General features: G+C 39.1%; 1 protein-coding gene and 2 long non-coding RNA genes across 4 annotated transcripts in view; all 3 read left to right on the top strand.

Annotated features, from left to right (window-relative positions):
- The first annotated feature begins 1,783 nt into the window (after positions 1 to 1,783).
- Positions 1,784 to 4,055, top strand: LOC144994848 (uncharacterized). Its single transcript, XR_013658500.1, has 4 exons — positions 1,784 to 2,083; positions 2,348 to 2,984; positions 3,059 to 3,189; positions 3,358 to 4,055. It is a non-coding gene; the product is annotated as an uncharacterized LOC144994848 (long non-coding RNA).
- Positions 4,056 to 4,653: 598 nt separating this feature from the next.
- LOC144994849 (uncharacterized) lies at positions 4,654 to 11,890 on the top strand. Its single transcript, XR_013658501.1, has 2 exons — positions 4,654 to 7,898; positions 7,976 to 11,890. It is a non-coding gene; the product is annotated as an uncharacterized LOC144994849 (long non-coding RNA).
- A 6,679-nt stretch (positions 11,891 to 18,569) lies between these two features.
- The window catches only part of septin9b (septin 9b), an 82,806-nt gene continuing 78,057 nt past the window's right edge, over positions 18,570 to 23,318 (top strand). The window contains exons 1-2 of one of the 2 annotated variants that reach the window (XM_078946310.1): positions 18,570 to 18,666; positions 20,808 to 20,943. In XM_078946310.1, coding sequence (XP_078802436.1) covers positions 20,919 to 20,943 — 25 coding nt within the window. In that variant the 5' untranslated portion in view covers positions 18,570 to 18,666; positions 20,808 to 20,918. Of the gene's footprint in view, positions 18,667 to 20,727; positions 20,944 to 23,318 lie in introns of those variants that run through there. The other variant, XM_023955394.2, reaches the window with a different exon arrangement.

Raw genomic sequence — 23,318 nt, 5'->3', positions numbered from 1 at the left:
TCAGCAATGCACCAGCATGTGTGAAGGCACTGGATGACATCAAGATGGCAACACAAGATGAATAACTGAAAGCATTATTTGGCCAGGATGGCTGGAGACAAAGTTAAAATGTTTTTTCTCCGTTTTATCAGTGAAACACATTCTCATGCAAACTCACACATCATGGTCCAATGTACCTGCAGGAAATGTTGAACTTGAATTCCAAACAGATTAAGTTGTGAGGAATTCAGAGAGCTATAAAGCCTTCTGTGACTATCTCAACAGGTATTTGTAGATGAACCACCTTTATATTACTGACACTGCTGTAATTGGCAAAATAAAAGCTGCATTAAAGACACTTATAGGTGACAACATTTACTACAAATCAAATAAATGACCTGGATTGGAAATTTCAGCAGATTACTTCAAGCCCACATGATTTTCAAAGCAAAGTATTGGCTGAAAAGACTGCTCAGACTCTAGAGATGACCAAATTCCTTCAAATCCCAGTCCCTTGGAGTATAGGAACACTCTTGTTAATAGTTTATGGCCATCACGAGCAATAAGCTTAGTTCCATTTAATATGCAGCAACATCCTAGCTGTTACCCCAAGTAAAAGTGTACAGGACTGGCAAGTGAGAAGACAAAAAGGTTAGAGCTGTCAGAACTCATCAAAACTTTCTATGAAGAGTTTTTCAACTGCTACCCACACCCCAAACAGGATTATCTGTCAGGTTCACGCTGAACGATGGTTCAGTGGCCACCTGAGAGCAGCCTCACACTGCCCCATTTAGACAATGCCATGCCAAATCCAATATTCATAAAAAGATGGTTATATCATCAAAACCCCACAAGTTCTAAATCTTTAAAGATACCCTCCAATGAGGATGTGATTTGGGTGTTTTTATCATGTTCTTGTGGCATTTTTCTGATGATGGAGATCATATTTAAAAATAGAGAATAAGATTAAAAATGCATTTCTGAGTATGTATTTGTTCAAATCATGGTAAATCAGAAGCAGACATAAACAGGTCATTTGAAAAGCATGTAGCTCCCTGCCTTACTCCATTCTGATGCAGACATTTTGATCCATGTTCATCTTTGTCTTCCTCGTTTGAGCTGGAATCTGGCTCAGATATGTACGGCTGAAATATTGATCGGCATTTTTGTTGAACAGCTAATGTTTTGTTGGGATGTGATGAGAGGCCAGCGGGGGGGGGGGGGGGGGTATACACAAAGGGGTCATAGGAAGTCAATAGACATGCCCACAACTCGGAGGAAAATTTTTACTGAACTCCCGCCGCTCTGCAGAAACTATGTCCTAGAAAGCAACTTAGGTTCTTCGATTTGGGCTAAAAATGGCATAATCATAAACTAAAAGAAAATAGGTCAAAAGATTATTGGAATGGGACTTAGCATAAATTTATGGCAAAATAGAAGTCACCTAAACAAGCAGTCATCTGGACTTAGTTTGTCTTATGTTATGGGAGACCTTTGACCTCTTCTTAAACGGTTTTAAAAAGACTTTTAGAGAAGGGGTTAAAGGTTAAAAGATAAACCAGGTCCAGTTAATTGCTTTTTTAACCCACTGCTTTAATAAAATCAAACATGCTAGCAAGAAGATTTGAAGTTATTTGTTTGTTCATTTTAATTTTTTTAAGTTATCGGAAGCCGATTTGAAGTTTTTTTAAGACAATGATTGCAAACTGTTCTAATTTTTCTCCAGTGATTTTTATTTTCCTCTTGTTTTATGAAAGGAAGATGTGGAACATTAACTTTTTTAAGGACTTTTTTTAAGTTATGTGTCAGAGGTCAGAACTACGGCTGTGTCCGAATTACCGCCCTAACCCCTATATAGTGCACTATATAGTGCGGTCGCCATTTTGTAGTGCTGTCCGAATCTACAGTTCAAAAATCATGTGCACTAGAAATTTCCCAGAATTCTCTACGAAAAACCAGTGTGGATCGATGCTCACTCGATCGGCGAATATTGCCCAGAATGCACTGCGTTCATACCAGAATGCATTGCGTGTGACCCACAATACGCTGCGTTTGAATTATTCAAAGATGGCGGACGGTTGCGCTAGAAAGAGGACTTAAAAATGTAAGTATATTTAAAAGTATCTTGTATATGTTGTAAAATATATATGTGAATACGTAAGATGATGTGTTTAATATGTTTTATTCCTCAATCGACTATCTACATTGTTTTGAAGCTCATCAATTTTGGTAATGCTAAAGCTAACGCTAGCGCGAATTAGCATTGAAGGCTAAAAACAAACGCTGTTGATAGTACATCAAAAAACAGTGAGTTCTAACCGTAGTCATAAGTTATTAACACATTTTTAAAATGTGTTTATATATGTAGGGACTGACGAGGATGAGGAAAATCTGATCCATCTGTGGATGGAGAAAGAGCCTGTTTGTTATCAGGCAAGCTCGTGCCGGATGGGAGTGAGAGACACTTGATCAGATTTGTATTTATTTATCATTAAACTGTAATCGTTGTCATTTTGGGGTAAAGGTTGTTGTTGAAAGAGGAGAGGAGGAGAGAGCAAGAAGGGACAAAGAGTGACAGGAGAGTCTAATAAGCTTACCTGAGTTTAAAATATTGTTCACAAAATGTAACGTCGTCGTTGTTTTTGCCATTTGTTTAATAAATGCAGGAACAAAAATGAATTATTTACATGTATTATTTAAATCTGAGCCATTTTAACAATCTCAAAAGGATTTTCATATAAATATCAAATGTACATATTTACATTTACGTTTTATATGTTAACATTTATTTTTATACATCATAACAATAATCCTGGTCTTCTAGAGTCATGTGTGTCACAGTTGGAGCTAAAAGGAAAGCAGAGATCTGTCCTCGCAGACGGACGCCTCTTTACCCGTCCTACTGGTTCCTGCTGTGGCTCAACATCTGTGGCTCCAAGCAGTCCCCTTCCCTGATGCACAGATTGTGCAGAACTGAACTGCAGGCAATGATTTTCATTGCAAAGGTTGGTTTTACTTCCAGTGCCCCCAGAAATATTGCTCTCCTCCTCATTTTCCAAATGCTCTCTCTCCACCACAGAGCGTGCCTTGGCGTGGTGCTGGTTGTAACGGGCCTGAACCGCATTCCTCATGGGTTCCCTGTAGGGTGTCAGCAGCATGATGGGATGTGCAATGCAGGGATACCCACCATCACCCAAAATGATCATTCAGGTGGGTAATGTTTTATTTACATAAATTGGGCTTTTACGTAGAACCTGTGAACTGTGGACTGATCCCCAACAAAAATATCTCTAAATTTGGCTTAGAGTCACATACAGCCTGCAGTTGAATGGAATAAAAAAGCTTCCTGTTAAAATAACAAGCTGCATTTTCTTTTAGGGCCTTTATTCTTCAGTGGCAGCCATCGATGTTCCCCACGACCTTTTGGAAGGTGGAAGACCAAGCAAGCTGCTATAAAACCAGAGGTGACTAATGACAGTTCATTCCCACTGGATGCTGGGTGACCCTGCTCATCAGCTGGAGGATGCGGTCTGCCGTCCTGTGGACAACGTCACTTACAGTGGACCGTGGCATGTCAAAGGCCCTGGCTACCACACTGTATGATGTGCCGCATGCCAGCCAGAAAAGAAACACCAGGACCTCAGTCTCCTGTGCCCCCCCCCCCCCCCCCCCCAGAGTGTGAGGAACCCGGAGCTGCTCCACCAGATGCTCAATGGTCCTGCGGGTCAACCGATCTGCGGGTCTGCCGGTCTGGTTTTGTGTCGGACTGACCGTCAGCGTGAAGGGCCACGACAGACACCTTTATGTTGGCAAAGCAGTAGAGATGTGGAAAACCCTGTAAAATAGAAAAATAATTATTTCATTGAGAAAATTAAATCTGATTTTTTTAAATGTTTCATTTTATTCTGTCTTAAATTTTAGTTTATGACGTATTTATAAATGCTGGAAAATCTCATGGTTTTTTTTGGCTGGGTTTTTGGATTTTTATATAAATATTTAAAAATTAAAGTATTTTTGTTTAAAACAAGTGATATGGTTTGACTCTGAATAAAAAATACTAAACTTTGATCTCACAAGTGTTTCATGTAGTTAGACTATACAGTTCTGAGTCCAGTGTTGAAAAAGAATTTTAAACTCTTACGCAGACTGTGTAACCTTGAGCACAATTAGTGACAAATGCTTAAATTGAACTAATAAAAAAAACTTTAAGTTTAACTCACAAGTTGTTCATGTCTGGCCAGGGCATCCAGAGGAAATTTTCGGAGACGCCTGCTTCTCCTTGCCGCCCTGTGATGCTGCATATCTGCTCGTTTTTGGTTTGATCCCATGAAAAACGGTTGAATTATTGCCAGGAACACGGACAGATTCATATATAAAGCTATTTTCAGTAAGGTAGAAGAGAAAACTACAGAAAAAAATGCCTCCTCGCAAGAGCCCGTAAATCGTTCAGCGGCACAAAAATAAATATTGCCATGAAGTAATAACATGGGGGTTTATTTATCAACAAATACATAAAATCTACACCAATGTGTTTGTAATTTTATTATTTATAAATCAGCCACATTTTCCATGATCAGAACACAGCAGATTCATAAATACTCTTCATAAAATGTTCATATTTATTATATTTTTAATTTGACAAATGGGTGTCATTCTCCGCGTTAAAGAGAAGTAGTTCCCCTCCAGACCAGGTGGTGGCGGTAATGCGCCACTTTGTTTCCGTGCCAAGCGCCATTTGAAAACACCCGAAAGAGAAAACTAGTGAGCACGGGTGTCCGAATTGCTTTGAAAATTCAGAGAACTATATAGAGAACTATATAGTGCCGCACTATATAGGGTTTTAGTAGTTAGGGGTTAGGGCGGTAATTCGGACACAGCCTATGTCTCCCCCTCTGGTCACCGGCAGGAGCCGACCCCAGAGTTCCTACCACACTACATTTCCCAGCAACCCCAGTGCATACTTCCTGGATGCCACGCACCTGACTCTCATTCACTTAATCAATCACAGCCTACTAAAGCACCTTTACTGAGTGAAGCTCAGTGCGGTTTACCTGCTTTGAATTGGATTTAGCACTACATAAATCTAAAATTACATCACCCGGTAGGGATGGTATAAGTTATGTTATGTTAAAACATTTAGGTAGGAAAATGAAATTGAAATTATTGGACATGTATAATAGGGTCTGGAGTGAAGGTAAATTGCCGACCAATTGGAAAGAGGCGGTGGTTATTCCCATATTAAAACCTGGGAAAGATCCGAGCAGCCCAGAAAATTACAGGCCTATAGCACTCACATCACATGTTGGTAAAGTGATGGAAAGAATGATAAATGAGAGATTGCAGGATTACCTGGAAAGTAAAAATTTGCTGTCCCCATATCAGAATGGTTTTAGGAAAGGTCGAGGGACAATGGATCCTGTAATCTGTCTAGAAGCAGACGTTAGGAAAGCCCAAGTAAATAAAGAATATTTGGTGGCGGTATTCTTTGATATTGAAAAGGCTTATGATATGGTCTGGAAAGAGGGTTTATTGATAAAATTAGGTACGTTAGGACTTAATGGAAGAATCTATAATTGGATTAAGGGGTTTTTGTTTGATAGATATGTTCAAGTTAGGATAGGAAAGTCCTTTTCTAATAGGTACGTAGTGGATAATGGAACCCCACAAGGTAGTGTGATTAGCCCTGTGTTGTTTTCAATTATGATTAATGATATATTTAATTCAATTGGATGTGAATTTGGGAAAGCACTATTTGCAGATGATGGAGCCTTGTGGAAGAGGGGAAGAAATATTCATTATGTGGAGAGAAAAATACAAGACGCGATTACGGAGGTGGAAAACTGGTCTTATGACTGGGGATTCAAATTTTCAGTAACTAAAACAAAATGCATGGTTTTTACTAGGAAACGTGGAACTTTTTTGAACTTAAGGTTATATGGAGAAGCAATTGAGCAAGTACATAGTTTTAGGTACCTGGGTGTTATATTGGATACAAAATTGAAATGGAGAGAGAACATTGATAGTATAGTAGGGAGATGTAAGAAAGTCATAAATATAATGAGATGCTTGAAAGGTACTGGGTGGGGAGCTAGTGCACAGGCTTTAAAACAAATATATATTACAATGATTAGGTCAGTCACAGAGTATGGAATTATTGTTTACAATACAGCGTGCAAAACATTATTACATAAAATAGAAGTCATCCAAAATCAGGCTTTGAAAATATGCACTGGGGCTATGAGGTCAACTCCTGCTGTGTCATTACAAGTTGAAATGGGGGAGCTACCATTGAAACTAAGAATTAAACAGCTGATGCTTAACTATTGGGTGAAAATACAGGGTTGTGTAGATGTAGAGAACATGGTTAGGAGGGCTATTGATCCTTGTTGGGAAAGTGATAATGGGACAAATGAAAGTGCTGCTTGGAAATTAGCTAGGTTAGCGAGAAAAGCAAATATTCATGGCAAAACCCTAGTTAAGACGTTTTTGTACCCGACCACTCCTTTCTGGATTTTTCCAACTGCGCAAGTGGATTTGTATCTCCATAGAACAATGGAGGATAGAAAAGGGAAGGGAAACTGGGATGAGTTAACAGCAGACAGATTAGACACAGCCCACGCTTCATTTATACCCATATATACAGATGGATCTAAAGACCCAGAAACAATGAGAACTGGTTTTTCTTTCTGTATCCCTACATTGGACAAATCTGTTGGAGTTAAGACGTCAAAGGATCTTTCAGTTTTTACGGTTGAAATGTTGGCAATATCATATAGTTTACACTGGCTAGAACAGAACAGAATTGGGGATGGTATAATTTGTTCAGATTCATTGTCAGCTTTGATGTCTCTGAAGTCATACTATTCTGAGAGCAGATCAGATATATTATATGAAATTTATGAGAGTTTGATCAGGTTGGCAAACTTGAAAATAAACATCAGATTCATGTGGGTACCAGCACATAGGGGGGTGGAGGGAAATGAAATGGCTGACTTCCTGGCAAAAAGGGCATTGAAACGAGGAATAGAGATGGAAATTCCATTAGGTAGGACAGAATTTAGGGCAATTGTTAGGAGGCGTATTATGGAAGAATGGCAGACACAATGGGAAAGGGAGAGGAAAGGAAGACATCTATTTAGTATTCAGGACAGAGTAGGGAGAGGTATGAATGTCAGAGTAAACACCAGAGATAGCTGCATAATATCACGGTTGAGGATGGGACACACTGGTTTAAATAATACATTGCATTTGATAGGGAAACATCCAACTGGTTTGTGTGAGTGCGGGAGAGGGGAAGAGTCGGTGGAGCATGTGCTATGTCAGTGTGAACTGTATAGGGAGGAAAGACGACAACTGGAAAGTAGGGTACGGATGATAGAGGGTGAGCAAATGACTTTAAAGAAGCTTTTGGGAGGGGAGGAGAATTTCAATGGTGCGATTATAGGTTTTTTGAAAAGAACTAGGTTATTGAGGAGAATTTAGTTTATTATTATTATTATTTTTTTTTTTTTTTTTTTAAGTTACATTTGGTTAGGTAATCCCCACTCTGACCCACACTCCAACACAGTAGGTGGCGGTAATGCACCTTCACGTTAGTGCCTCCCGCCAATAAAATCACAAGAAGAAGAAGAAGAAGCTCAGTGCGAAGTAGTGTTTGTCCCATTCTGCATTCATTACCGAGTGTTGTATTTGGACCTGATCTTCTGTTTTCTGACTCTGTTTCTTACTCTGTTTGCCTCCGTCCTGCCCCAACTCTCGCCTGGATCCTGACTACCCCGTCTCTCCTCTGATGCTCTTGTAACCGGCAGGTCGGCCTGTGACAGGTGCATGCCTGCTTGATTGGGGATGTAGTTCAGCTGTGTCTGGCCCTTTATAAGGAGCAGGGAGTGAGTTGACAGACAGTGGCTGCCTGAATGGTGGTATGTATGGCTGAAGCGCCTCTTGTTGGAGAATGTAGATCACCTTTTACTCATTTTTATTCTGCTCTTTTAACTAGATGCTGTAAGCGGCTGGACGTGTTGCAGATGTCATGAGCCACTGCGTGTTCTTTACCCACCCTTTTATACATTTTAATGTGTTTTAGAGTGGTGCTGTATTTATTGTGTGGTTGACTTTCTTTTTATCGTTGCATAGGTCTGAGTCGGGCGCCTGTGCGTGTGATGTTGGTGAGGGGGCCCCTTGTGGCAGCGTCTTCCTCACTCCAGTTCCCTCACTGTATTTGTTTATTTCTCTTTTTAGTGTGTAGTGGAAGTTTCTTTTGCACGTTTTTAATAGTGTGTGTGGATTTATTTTCAGCACGGAGTGGAGTGAGGCGCGCTGCCGCGTACTGGCTTAGTCCATGGCCTCTCTCTTCCCTCCCCTCCTGCACGGGCGGTCAGCTCGGCCTTCCTGTTTTTATTCCTGCCTCTCTTTATTTTATCTGTGTACTGCTAATCGGAGTAAAACTGCACTTTTAGATTTTTAATTGTTCATTAAATTACATTTTTATAAGCTTTTATTGTCTCAGCCATTTTTGTTTTGGTGGCTCCGCTCTGACCTGACGGTACCTTGGTCACACTCTCATGCCTGTTATTGACCCCCTACCTGCCTGACCCTGGTTTAGCTGTGTGGACGTTTAGCTGAGCTAATAAACCAGCTGCATTTGGAACCGGCTGTCTGCCTGTTGTGACACTATGAATGTTCATGGTTAAAAACAGGAAGTGCGTTGAGAAAGGAAAGAACTTTGGTATCAGCCTGTGGTAAACAGTGATGTGCATGCAATCAAGAGTCAGCATGTGCACTTTATTCTTCTAAGAAGCCAGTGTTGGTTGACGTGAAACGCAAGGGTCATGACATTTCTTTGAAAGTTATGAACTCCCACGATGGGACTGACTAAAAATCTGCAAAGGCCTAAAAGTTTTATTCACCTATTCATTTATGAAGGATTACCCCATTTGTGCTGCAAAAATGAAGTATCCTAAAAATAGGAAACCATTAATTTTAAAACATTTTACTTAACAAGAAATCTATCAATCTGGAAACGGGGAGTTCCACAGTAAGTTGGTCCAACTTAATAAATCCTCAAATCTAAAACTTGCACCTATTACAACAAATCTAAACTTTTGTTTCAATGATTGCAAGGAATGCCATCTAACTTGACAACATTAAACTTTAGAATAACATCCTTGAAACGGAACCACAATTACAGTGCAATTTGAGTTTTTTTTTTTTTTTTTTTTTTTTTTTTTTTTTTTTTTTTTTTTTTTTTATTCAGTTCAGTCTTGAATTCAGTTTTTCTATTGCCAAGAGTATGGAGCATTTTAACAATTTCCTTATTTCTATATTCTAGCTCCTAATGAGAAAAAACTTAACTGTTTTTGAGAAGCTTGGAAAGGTGTGGAGCAAAGAATCTAAAACGGCTTAACATCTAGTAAAATATCTTGAATTTCTAAAAACAAGGTTTTAAATCTTTGCAAGCATTAAATAGTTTGCCATGTGGACTGTGCTGAATGAACCCAGACACTTTATGGGGAATTATTCATCTTAACCGTTTTATTCCCTTTCGGGGTCACGGGGTTGCAGGAGCCTATCCCTGGACTGGTCGCCAGTCTGTCGCAGGGTAGATATCCTCAATCACACATCCATTCACTCTCACACTCACACCTATGGACAATTTAGAGTTGCCAATCAACCTATGGGGAATTAAAAAACTGTAAATGTTCAGTGACAGTAAAATTTTAGAGGCAACACAAGATTTAGTGTTCAACAAAAAAGCAGCTGCATTCAAACACACACACACACACACACAAACATTAATACACAGAGGCAACTTAAATTTAATTCAAATATGCATAAAGTGTTTGCAGCATTTGAGAGAGTTACCATAGAAGGGAAAGTAAAATGACATAAAAGTAGATTAAATTAAACTGTTAAAGTGTAGAAATGTAATGTCCTCTTTCCTTTTTTACTTCTACCCTTCCTCTCCTCTATTCTTGATCATAATTTATCATTTAGTTCTCCATGCCTCTGTTTGGTGCAGTGCGATTCATGTATTGTCCCTCTTTTCCTCTCCCCTCCTGGGGAGTGGGAGTGCTTCCAGACTCCAGTTGTTTCATCCGTGCTCCTGTTCCTGACCGTGTACCTCGTCTCTGGCTCGTCTCTACTACTGCTCCTACACCTGGCTGTGGATCTTGCCTCTGGCTCATCTCTGGCTCGTCTCTGCTCTGTACCTGACCGAGTACCTCGTCTCTGCTCCTACACCTGGCTGTGGTTCCTGTCTCCGGCTCGACTAGCGCCTTTGACTGTCCCCACAACCACGGCTGGATGAAGCTCGTCTGCTGGACTTTTATATATGTAGTTGTAGATTTAGATAAGTTAATTCTTCTCTAAGAGTTCTGGTAAATCGCCTGTCCGTCCTGGGGGAGGATCCCTCCTTCATGTGGGCACCCCTGAGGTTTCTTCGTTTTTTCCGGAATCCGTTTTTTTGGGGAGTTTTTCCTTACCGCGAAGGGGGGTCTAAGGGCAGGGATGCCAGTATAGCTTAGTCAGTTTGTTAGTTCATTTTAGTATTTTTCTATTGAACTCTTTGTATTCGTGATCCTTTTGATTTCATGTTTTACTTCGAAGCCCATCGAGACGACTGTTGTTGTGATTTTGGGCTATACAAATAAAATTGAATTGAATTGAATTGAATTAAACACAGCTGGCTGAGAAAGAAATGTAAGTTGGACTTAATAGTAGAGACACGTGGGGAACATGTAACTTCCCCATACAAGCACCCAGCTTGATTTAGACTCATTTCTACCAGCTGATCATTCACTGCAAATCTCAGCACTTTGACAGGTTTGTGGGAGTGATTCTAATGTTTTGATTCCATGCTGTTAACCGATTTATAAATTGACATCTGTCCTGTTTCTGTTATAAAATCTGTGTAAAGACTTGAGAACTGGTTCATGCAGGTCGTTGACACAACTCTAGCAGCAGCTTCACAAACAGTTGCTTTGTTTTGTTCAGAGTAAATGGAAGGATATCTAAAAAAAAAAAAAAAACTCTAAAAAAACAAGCTATGCAAAACCACACCGTCTGACACCCATGCAACTACAGAGAGAAATAGTTTGTGGTTGCAGCAGGTGGTCGACATTTAGTGTTGGGTTATTTCCCCGAACCTTGCACAGCGTAACCAGGCTTTGCCCCCTCGTGCCAAAATGTATTTCCAATTGTTTAAAAAAAGTTCTTCAATGCTTTTTTCGTTTTTGTGATGCTGAATTGTATTCTATGTAGAAAGAAGCCGTGCCGTTTTCTCAGAGAGTTTCTGCAGAGCGGCTGGAGTTCATTAGAACAGTTGTGAGCAAAGAGTAAGCCCGCCCTGCCTGCCTGAGAGGGTCCACTATAAGTACAGGACCTTGGAAGTTTGGCAGGTTGGGGTAACCATTGAGGCAATCGGTGGTTACCCTGGCTGGTCGGCTGCCTCGGTCCTGTCGAGGCCTGACCAGAGTTCTCCCAGGGGCTCCTCTCTTTTTGCGTTGGTTGGGGGGGTGTGGGGCCTGGGGGATCGGCGCTTCGGGGGAGGGGGGCCCTGGGCTGAGGAGACCTGAGCTCGATGCTGGGGGTGGCTGGCTGTTTCACCTCCGGGGTACAGTCTACCAGCTGCCCCCGACTTACCCTCTTTTTAATATAATCACTCATTAGGGTGATGCACCTTGGGGGGAGGAGCTACTTAGCAGTGGTCTCTTTCCCATGGTTGCCGTATGGAAACGGCCCCCCCTTCCTGGGTTTTAATTGCTCCTTAGACATGTAGGACCCTTGGTATGGGGGGTGCTTGGGCATCACTGCCAGTAAGCAGCAGATGTCCTCTCAGTGCCCTGTTGTTCATAAATGCTAACTTCTGACCACAGCTCAGCTTCCACTGCTCTTTCTCATAGCTTGAATTTTTGCTTGACTCATTAGCTTTATTCCTTGTAGTTTTAGAGATTCTTCTAAAATAAATGGACATGGATACTCTTCTCTATTCCTCAGGCATCCTCTCATGTTCCAAGATCATTTTTAACAGTCCAGTCAGAAACTCTACTGCCACCTCTCCTAAAAACTTCTATATGCTTCTTCCCTTCATCCTTATTGATCTTTTTAAACTTTGTCTTCTGTCTTCCTATACTAATGGACCCAACCTTTGATTTATCACAACAGCTGCTACTCAAAAGATATTTTTTCTTTTTTTCAGTTAATTCCCTATAATGCCTTAAACGTTTTGAGGATCAGCAGTTTTTTTCAATTTGCAGTTATATACCTGAACTCCTCCTAAAATCCTTTAGTTTAAAAGAAAGAATTGTGTTGCTTTATTTTCAAACAGAGATAAGGGTAATGTCCTGTTCTTTGTAGTATGCTGTATGTTCAGCGAGATGTTGGACACATCCTTGGACATTTTTATCTACAATTATATCCTACAAATGGTGAAGATTAATGATACTTTCTTTTTCTCCCTTGCCATGTGAAAGATACTCTTCTAGATTGGAGATATTGTGTGTCTGTGAAAGCCACAGTGTGCATCCATCAGCATGAATCCATTGGTATGCTGTCATCATGAAGGTTAAATGCAACCCTGATTTGTGGTGTTTAGAAAAGAGCTCAAAGTGTACTAAGGAAACATCCCCCACACTACTACACTACCACCTGCAGCCTACAGTTAAAAAAACAACAACAGGATGATCTGTGTGTTTTCATGTTGTTTATACTGATTCTCAGCCATTTTTTAGAACATTTGAAACAAAAGATGCTTTTTTTAAGCAACTTCTTGTCTAATTTTGATGAGTCTATATAGTCTGTGGCTCCAGTTTCCTGTTTTTAGCTCATATGTGTAGAACACAGTGTGATTTTCTGTTACTGTAACCCACCTGGTTTAAGCTTTAAGTCGTCATTTGGAAACTGTTTTTACTGTGGTTAGCCTGGTCTTCATTTACCCAAATTCCCCCAATGCTGTTTACTGAACCTGAAAATAATTACCTGTTGGATTCTTCATGCCTCCGTTGTTACTTCTGCTTTTCCTTTGGGCTGCTCACCTTAGGGGTCACCACAGTGAATGGTGTACCTTCATCCAACCCATCTTCTTTAACCACTCTCATGTCCTTCATGGTGAACCAGGAAAGTCCCATGAACCTCCCAGGCAGTGGTGAAGCTAGAACATTTTAAAGGGGGTTGGGGGTGGGGGGACAGATGCCTTTGGAAGGGTGGCAAATGAAAACAGCAGAGGGGACAAAAGCATGTTTTTCAAACTTTTTTGTTTTAAATCCATATTTAAGCATTTGCAATGCTTAATGAAGCTTGTACGATTTTTGCTGAAGAGGCTGCCCCAGGAGTGTTCAGGAGTGACAATTCTCATGTTTCTGTTTCAACTCTGTGACTGGTCAAGAGTTTCTTAGAGTGACGGCTTGGGTAAGAAGCTGACTTTGTGGCGAGTGGTTTTAGCGCACAGTGTTGTGAAAAAATGTGCAATATTGGCTCTTTCTCAGAGCCACTGTCTCCAAGACAACAACATGGCTGCTTTCACCACATTCTTCTACACCTTTTTTTTCTCCATTCTTTTCACTCTTTTGTACGGAGCCCGTGTCCTGACATTAAAAAGCTAAAATTTATCTCGTTCTCACAGATTAATATCTTGTTCCCACAAGATTATGAGCAATATCCCGTCATGCATCACGCATACCCAAGATGCATTTCGACCAGCCAATCATTGGTCTTGTTGTTACACTTCAGTCACAGGGACACGGTAATTGGTCGAAATGCATCTTGGGTATGCGTGATGCATGACGGGATATTGCTCACATCCATGTTTGTAATGCTAGGAGCTAAGAGCTAAATCCGGTAGGCGAAGCAGCCAGCCTAATATTATGATATTTTCTGATTTTTATTGAGACAATAATAGATCGATCATTCTTGCTTTTATTTTTACCCCTATTGCATCCTCACAGAGACACGGAAGTAGCGGCATAAAGCGGCTTTTGCAGCAAGATGGACTGAGAGTGGACCAGGATGTGAATGAACGTGATTACCAATGCTTTTGTGCTTTTTAAAAAAAAAAAAACTGATCTCTAAACATCCTCCGTGTCTTCAATGCAATGTAATGAGACACACACAGCTAGAAATGTGAAGGTATCTGCTGTGAATCTATGACGTGAATAACAGGATAAATGATCAGCCAGTTAGCATGTAGACTAATAGCCTTCGAATGTAAAGCGACTGCTAAAGAGTATGTTAATGAAAGACAAGTCCTGAATATTATTATTCCCATTCGACCCTAAACTACAATATCAGCTGGCTGTCTGTCTACCGGCCAGCCAGCTGCCCGAATGCCGGCATGACCTTTCCAGAGCAAACTTCCACCTCTCTAGATTTCAAAGTGAATGGAGAAGTTCTTGATTTCATTTAGGGTGGATTTAGTGCCTATTAAGAGATGTTCTATTTTGTCACTATTTAACTACATGAAATTTGAGGTAAACCAATATTTTATAGTGAGACGGCAGTCAGTGAGGGAAGAAGTTGGAAGAGAAGAATCAGATTTGGTGGAGATGTGGAGCTGAGTGTCATCCATGTAAAAGTGGAAGTGAATATTGTGCTTACAGAAGATATGACAGATGAGAAAAAAGTTAAGAATAAAAAGCAGGGGGGCCAAGACAGAGCCCTGGGGTATCCCTGTAGGGGGAATTTAATGATAATAGCTAACTTTTCAGGGAAATCACTTTGGTCCAGCAATTGCTGTTAGCAAGTGTTACAGAAATAAAGTTTGAAAAATTGATTTAAATAATTTACGCAGATTTTTTATTTTTAGTTTGTCTGTTTTACCTTTTAACCCTTGTGCTATCTTAGATGACCCCCCCCCCCCCCCCCCCCCCACATTGACATGTTCTCCCTACCATGTGGACAAAGGTGGATAAAGGTGGAAAGATTTCATGTAATCCATGGACACCAGTGCAGATCACAAATCGTAGAAGAGAAAAGGTTCAGAGCACTGTCTAATGCAGAGGTGGGCACTGAGGGCTGCATTCCTGCATGTTTTCCAGCATACCCTGCTCTGGCATGTTCTAATTGGCTGGACACACCTGAACCAGGTAATCAGTCATGAGTAGGGCAAGATTATTGGCTGGACACACCTGAACCAGGTAATCAGCCATGAGTAGGGCAAGACTATCTGGAAATCATGCAGACACACCGGCCCTCGATGCCTGGAATTGCCCACCCCTGGTCTAATGGGTCTAGATGACCCAACTCCCAATGTCAAAGTGCCTAGGATAGCACAAGGGTTACGGATAAATATTTAATTGAGGAAGAAGAAGAAAAAAAAGAAAAAAGGCTGAGATATATAGATAGAAATTTCTAGATTTTTCTGACGTTTTTTTCGCAAAAGAGTAAACTTTCTTTCAACACCTCCATATCTACTGTTAATCTTTACTGAACAACGGTTGACCTGACATTTCCTCTGCGAATTTACAAATCATTGCACCTTCAGAATGTGTGTGAGGGGAATTGGGTCACTTCATGCACCATTTTTAGGTGATAGGGCCATTTTTGTTTTTGAGTTAAATTTGACATAATTCAATGTAAATCTTTGTGTTTGTCTTATATTCTGCAGTCTAAAAGCTGGAAACCACTGTTCGTGACTTTAAGTAGCCACAAAAAAAAAATGAAAACCCATTTGTTTTTGTCTGTGGGTTGGTTGAAAGTAGGTCAGCTTTTTTCATTCTGTCTTTGAGCATCCTCTTAAATGACATCTAACAGTTTGAACTTATTTCCCAAAACATCTGTCTATTTCATAACCATCAAATTTAACCCTTGTGCATCCTATGGGGTCAGGATCACCATTGACGTGTTCTTCCCACCATGACAAAGGTGGATAAAAGTGGAAAAATTTCATGTAATCCATGGACACCAGTGAAGATCACAAATCATTGAAGAAAAAAGTTCAGCGCACTGTCTAGTGGGTCTAGATGACCCAACTCCCAATGTCAAAGTGCCTGGGATGGTTACAAAAAAAAATCCCTAATGTGAGCATAACCATCAGCCTTTCTCTTATTCAAATCCTCTTTTCTAACCTTTTATATTTTCCTTTGAGTCATAACAAAATGCTTTGGCAAACTTTTTTTCAAGCAACCACAAAATTCAGTTGCCTTTTCTATCAAAATTCCTTGGGAGTGTCAATCGAATCTCAACTAAACCAGCATCTAAGGTTAATGTCTCTGTCTCTTGTGATGAAACGATGCAACATTAGTGGAAGGAAAGCAGAAAAACTTTACAAATGTATATTTATATGGAAACCTCTGTAACGTTATACTGCCTCACTGCTGTGGATAAACACATAACATCAGTTATTACGTCCTCCAAAACCTCAACTTGTCTCATTAGACCCAATGCCGACAAAGCTCTTGAAAGAAACCTTCCCCCTAATTAATGAATCCATATTAACGATAATAAATAAATCTTTAGAAATTCTCTAGAATTGTTGTATCCAAAGCTCATTTGTAAAACCACCAACCAAAATTTCCCTTCACAACATCCCCAGCCGTTCCCATATGTAAGGAGCTGTCCACTCCGTGGCCTGAATAAGATGCAGACGTCTCCTTTGATAGATGATAATGAGCGCTGGTGCTGTGGCAGAAAAGGAAAATGACTAAATCATTGTTCACATCTGTCGCCATGTATCTGAATTACTTATCGCGTGAGTTGGTTTGTATTTGTTTGTATCATTATTATTTAATAGAAACTGTTTAATAGAAAAGTTTTTTATTTTTACATTTCTATAATTTGGATAAAGTTTTGCGCATATGTATAATGGAAATACAGCTAATGACATTTGAAAAATTATTTCTTTAACCTAAATTTCACAGAAAGAACAAATTAACAACTTCTTATTTGCTTTTTTAGGAGAGTAAGTCCAAGAGAACACATAATGGATGATGTGTATTAAGAAGAAAAAGAGATCCAATTCCACACTATCAGAATCGTGATAATTATAATCTTCATTCCCGTCAATTTGCATCTTTTTTTATTCTCCTCCTATTCCCCTCTTCTTACGTCTAAGAAATCAATTTTTATTTTTTTTATGTACACTATGAGCGGGCACATACTCCCACGCATACATGCATCACAGCTTCACTCTCTTTGTAACTCATAGTCTAACATAGGGAACATGCAGCTTAATATTATTAAATGTTAGCTCAGCCAGCTAATATTTAATTTAGGGAGGCAATGTGCTCCTGCATACACGGGGCTCACACAGTCTGTTGTGGGGTTTGGCTCTGTTGGTGCCATTCTGAGTATGGGGTGCTTGGTGGCATGGGGTGATTAGCCCCCTGGACTTCCCACTTAGACCCACATGGGTCTACTCCTTCAGGCACCTCAGAATGGTTGAGGCTCAACCTTAACTCTCTTTGGAGGCTCTTGGTTGAGGGGTGGGGCTCCGTCTGCTGATGAGGTGATGGTACTACCCCATTTTAGCTGCTTCCATTCACAGATAATTGTTACTTTTACTCTTGTTACTAAATGATTCGCTTCAAAGACATTTTTTTTCTGACCTGTGCAATAATAGAACCCAAGGTCCAATTATCAATTAACATTTTTTGAATGAAATATATGATATATTTTGTAATTTTATTTTTTTAATTGTAAATATTGTATTCCTTTGTTCCCCTATTTAAGTGTAATGCTTCAACATGGAACATTCCTAATATGGGAGCAAACAAAGGGTTATCCTGTCTTCACTTATCTTCAGAAAGTGAACAAGAGTACATTGCAGCAGCTTTGAGAAAGTCCTAGTATTAACCTTTATGTGTTTCCATCAGCTTGACGATCACCTTCTTGTTTGTGTAGGTCACTTTACGTGTCTTGCAGATATCAAACAAACATTAAGAAGAAATATCGAACTGCGAGAATGAGATTTATTCAAACATGATATGTGGTTTTTCTTGTGGTTGCATCAACTGAAGTTTTTTGACACTTTTCTTCTTTATATGTATTCTTTTCTTCTGGGTTGCAGACCTGTTTTTTATTCATTTTCTGAACTTTTATTATAAGTCTACTTGTGCAATTAAAAAAGTAAAAAAAAAAAAGTAATTACATGTAGCATGAGTTTAGAGTGAATATTTATCAATTTACTGAATATATTTTAAGTTTTGGCATTCATTATTTAACAAGGTGAAAACCCGATGAATGTTGTTTCCTGTCCACCACCAGGGGGCGGCATTTGACAACAACCAGTCAGTTGTTTGGAACTGTCAGTTCCCTTTTACAGAAAACAAAATCACAGAATCGCTGGAAAAAACGTTAAACTAAAACATTAATGTTTAATAATAATAATAATAATAATAATAATAATAATAATAATAATAATAATAATAATAATAATAATAATAATAATAATAATAATAATAATAATTTAAAAAATGTAACACCTTAATCATATTATCACTTGTGATTTTTTTAAACGGAATCGGATAAAAAAGTAAAAATAAAAAACAGGCCTGAATTTGAAAAGTTTTGAAAAAATGTGATCACATAATGCGTCCTCTAATTAGTATCAGGTGTTTTTAAACTTGTAATCAGTGCCTCTTTAACTCTGAAAATAACGTGTTTGGTGACTTAGTGACTGGTGAATATAGACTGCCAAAAGAGGACATTGATCTCTTAGAAATTAGAAAAATGAATCAATGGATGAGCATATTAAAGGTAAATTTTAGTCGCTTTGATTTTCTTTTTTTTGGGGGGGGGGGGCATTACTCATGTTTTTTCACTGACTGTTGTGGGTTTTCTTATATCAGACATATATCAGAAGTTGTTTTTTTATTTTATTTTTTTACCAGAAATAAAGCAAATTCTGTAGTAAGAAGTGACTGGAAATGTATTTTACTAATAAAACTTTTAAAAAGGATAAATTAATACTTTAAAATTTTTATTTTAGATTCCTGTTTATTTTGTAAACCGCAGTTTAAACACACAGTATTTTCAAATTTTTCTTCTTGTTTGATATTGAATGCGTCATTTGGATTCACAGCTGAGAGTTTGTCTTTGGATGATTTGGCCGCTGTAAGACAATTAAGGACATTCCAACACCAGAAACATTAATTTATTTTGCAATCATAAATGCTGAATATTTTAAATGAATTCTTGCATTCAAATTCCAGCAGTTTGCATATGAATTCTGGCTTCTTTTTTTTTCAATAGCTGCCAAACCAGGTGACCCAACGATATGAAATGTGTGCTGAAAAGTGTCACTGGCATCCCAACACCAAACACTAGATGACACACGTTTTATTTTAATTTTTATATTTAGATTTCAGAGGTCTGCACATGAATTCTGGCATTTCTTTTAAATAACTTCCAAACCAGGTGACCCAATGAATCCAACTGTGTCCCGAATTGTGGCACTGACACCCCAACATCAGACACACCACTTTATTTTGCAATCTAAATGATACAAATTTCATCTGAATTTTTGTTTTAAATTTCCAGAGGTTCCCACCTGAATTCTGGCCATTTTTTTCTTCAATAGCTCCCAACCATCTGACCCAACAAGTCCAAATGCATCTCATTGATCAAGAGTGAGATTTGACTGAAGAAAACCATAAAATCTGAATGACACTATTTTGTGTTTCTTTCCTCCAGCTATTTGCCAGAAATTGCAGCTCTTATGTTTCTGACCTTTTTGGGAGCACCCCATCTTTGTCAATATTGGGACAACCCACTTTGATACATAACCTAAGGATGAGACAAATGAGCTAAGTTATCTACAAGCTGTTCGTCGTGTATGATTGCAAAATAAAGCAATGTGTCTGATGTTGGGATGTCAGTGCACAATTTGTTGGGTCACATGGTAAATGGTAAATGGCGTATACTTGGATACATTTTCCACCTTTTTCAAAGGCCCAAAGCGCTTTACAGTCATAGTCCCATTCACCCATGCACATTCACACACTTGGTGGCGGCTCCGCTGCCAAACACTGGCGCCAACCTCCCACCAGAGGCAAGGTGGGGTTCAGTGTCTTGCCCAAGGACACTTTGACACAAGGGCGTGCAAGGCAGGAATCGAACCTGCAATCTTACGTTCGACCGCCCCACTGGTTTGAGAGTTATTAAAAAATAATTGCCAGAATTTGTCTGCGATACAATCCTAAAATGTTCAGCATATATGATTGCAAAATATTGTGCATGGTGTTGGTATGCCGGGGCCATAATTCTGCATATATTTGGAATCCTAAGGTCACATGGTCACATGAAAAAAATTACAAAATAAATAAGATCATTCAAACACAACCTCAGGAAATGTTTCATTATAATTATTTCTTTTTGCAAATCATTTAGCCAAGGCTTTGATCTAGAATCTTCGCCATCCTCTGCACTTCTTCATTTGTTGATGGTCCCTTAGTGTAACCACTGGGCATCCGCGCTGAATGTAGGATATCCAACCTAACTCCAACTTCACCGCAGTCTTTACGTTATGCATTTCGCATCGGAAAATTGTGTATGTGCTGTTGTGTTTGTAGGTAAGACCTTATTTTATTTTGTTTTAAACCAGTATTGCATGTTTTGTTTGGTTTTCAGAAGTTTATAGTGGTTAAAAAAACTCACATTGAACGCGGCATTTTATTTTTATTGGAAAGGTAGGCAATAAAACAGGCATCCAACCTCTGGATAGCCCATCTGGCCACCTCCTCCGTGCGTAAAAGCGCGTCATCGGCGCGCTGCACACGCCCCCTTCACGAGCTCACATTTTTCTCCTTGCAGTCTCACATCCTCGAAATCTTTAGCATCCCTGCAAAGTGCACATCACTGAGCCCGACTGACTTCTGGGCTCCTCTCTGCTCTCACAGGAAACAACTGCGCAAGAAGAAAGGAGGGAAGGGCAGAAAACCTGATCCAAGTTTCACCTGAGGACCAAAGGCTGACAGCTGAGAGAAGCGGATCGGCGGCAAAGCCAGAGCATGATGAAGAAGACGATGAATTCGGGTATAGCTCCTTTTTAAAAAAGTTTTGAGAGAAACGTTTTTTTTTTTTTTTAATTATTATTTTGTTGGATGAGAAACGTTCAGAAAAATCATTAAGTTAAATTTAAAAAGGAAAAATAGGATCTAAAAATATTGCTTTTCAGCATAATGTTCTATAGCTTGTTAATCAGTACCAATAATTAGTATTCTATCGCACAGCCTGAGCAGGCACGTCTTTTATCTATTAGAACAAACCAAGTCCAGTCTTTTTTACTTTGAAGAAATTAACCTGGATGAATGAGAATCCACACAGACATCTGTTATAACACGTTTCCATATGCAAATGAAACTCTGTCCATCCTTGAGCTGACTTTTTGTGGTTCGCTACCTTGTCAGACTCACTCAGACTTCATCACCTCTATAGTTTAGCCTCGTGTTTCTTGGGGGAGCTCTCAGCCCCTGAGGGGAGCATCTCAGGCTCTGCTGGGCTGATGTGCATCGTCTTGCCCTTCCCCACCTGACCTTCAGTTGGGCTCCGCCGGCCCCTTTGGGCTGTGTTGCGTGTGTTGACTCACTATTTCGCATGTTTGTGCAAAGATATGGTCCATATGCAGTTTGTGAACATTTGGCAATATTATTTGCTTGTATCAGATCACGAGATCTCTTATATTCTAACTAACTGGTGTCTAAAATGTTTTGCTGCGAAAACACAGCCTTTTGCATTTCTGACCCTCAAAATGAATGTAAAAAATATTACTTTACATATCATTTGAAAAATGCAGTAAACATCCACTACTGTATTTAATGAACGCTTATAAATTTATCTTACTTTAATTCTCTAAATTTCATCTAAATATACGTGGGCTGGTGTTATAAGAACAGTGACAGAGGTTTTGATGAAGAGAACAGACACAGAAGTCTTTGGAAATGTTTTAATACACCAGAACAATTAAGCTTTTTTAGATTATGACCACTTTGCAAATACAAGAATATATGTAAATAACTTTTATTGTTGAAGCTTAAAGTTAACAAACAAGTCAAACACCTTTTAGATGCAATAAGATGTTAGGGATAATCGATGATGCACTCGTTAATAAGAAGTAACTGCAGGTGAGATCAATTTGTTTACGGTCAGTGCTACTTGTAGATTAGCCTTGTTTTCATATTTTTCATTGATAAATCTAAACCGATATTACATTTTTCCCCAAAATTAATAAAGACGTGTTTTGGTCAAACAAAAAGTAAACTAAACACATTAACTGTTTAAATAAAAAGGGGAAAAAATATTTATCATAAGATTTTTTTTGTTTCCTCTTTTGAAGAAAATGTTTTACCTGAAGGATAATGTATAGATGTTGACATCAAAGTCAAGGTTTGAGATTTAGATATTTAGCCAAAAAGGGTCTAAAAACCTTTTAAAATTTGTTCAGGCTGTTGTAATAAAAATGAATTGATAAAGACATGTAAGAAAAGTCAAATTTTGACATCCACAGAGTTTCTGCTTTTGGGGGAAAAAAAGACTGTTGATGTTAGACTTGAAAATGTTACAGAAGCATTTCCAAAGTCTGAACTCCACCCGTCCTTGTTTGAGTTCAGATTAACCAATGCACAGCTTTAGGACTCTGACATTCTATGTCCTTTGTGGCGACATCTTTCAAGATGCTAAGTCTTTTTATGGTTCAACATTTAAAACAAGCAAACAAAAAAAAGGTGTACCAGGACTGAAAAAGCATTTTTCTTGGATAAATAAATGAACAGATTACAGCTTATACACTTTACACTTGTAAGTAAAATTGCATTGGTTCAAAGAGCTTGATTGCATGCAAACCAGTTCTGTTTGCTTCTCTTTGTTTTTCTTTTTCCAACACATTAGTTTCCCGACATGCCCCACCCTCATTGAGGCTAAGTGTCTTCTGATTGGATGCAACCACTACTGAACTGGTTGGGATGAAACCATTCCAAAAACAAACTTGCATCCAAAGAAACAATAAAACTGCAGTTTTGAATTGGGCTGTATGAAATTTAGTATGACATTTTATGGGTTTGTCTTCAATGTAGAACAGTATGTAACCCTTGTGCTATCCTGGGCACTTTAACATTGCTAGTTGGGTCATCTAGACCCACTAGACAGTGCTCTGAACCTTTTTTCTTCAATAATTTGTGATCTTCACTGTTTTCTATGGATTACATGAAATCTTTCCACCTTTATCCACCTTTGTCGTGGTAGGGAGAACACGTCAATGTAAGGGTGGGGTCATCTAAGATAGCACAAGGGTTAAAACACACTAGCTTCAAAGCCCTGCTTTAAATTTTACTTAGAAATGCCACAAGCCGGCAAAATACACACGATTCTTCCCACAGATAGCAAACAGAAATTGAACGTTCACAGCGGCTGGT

The sequence above is a fragment of the Oryzias latipes genome, chromosome 1 (genome assembly GCF_053564925.1).
Source record: "Oryzias latipes strain Hd-rR chromosome 1, Olatipes_Hd-rR_3.1".
Lineage (NCBI taxonomy): Eukaryota > Metazoa > Chordata > Actinopteri > Beloniformes > Adrianichthyidae > Oryzias > Oryzias latipes.
This window is presented reverse-complemented; position numbering and strand designations above follow the sequence as displayed.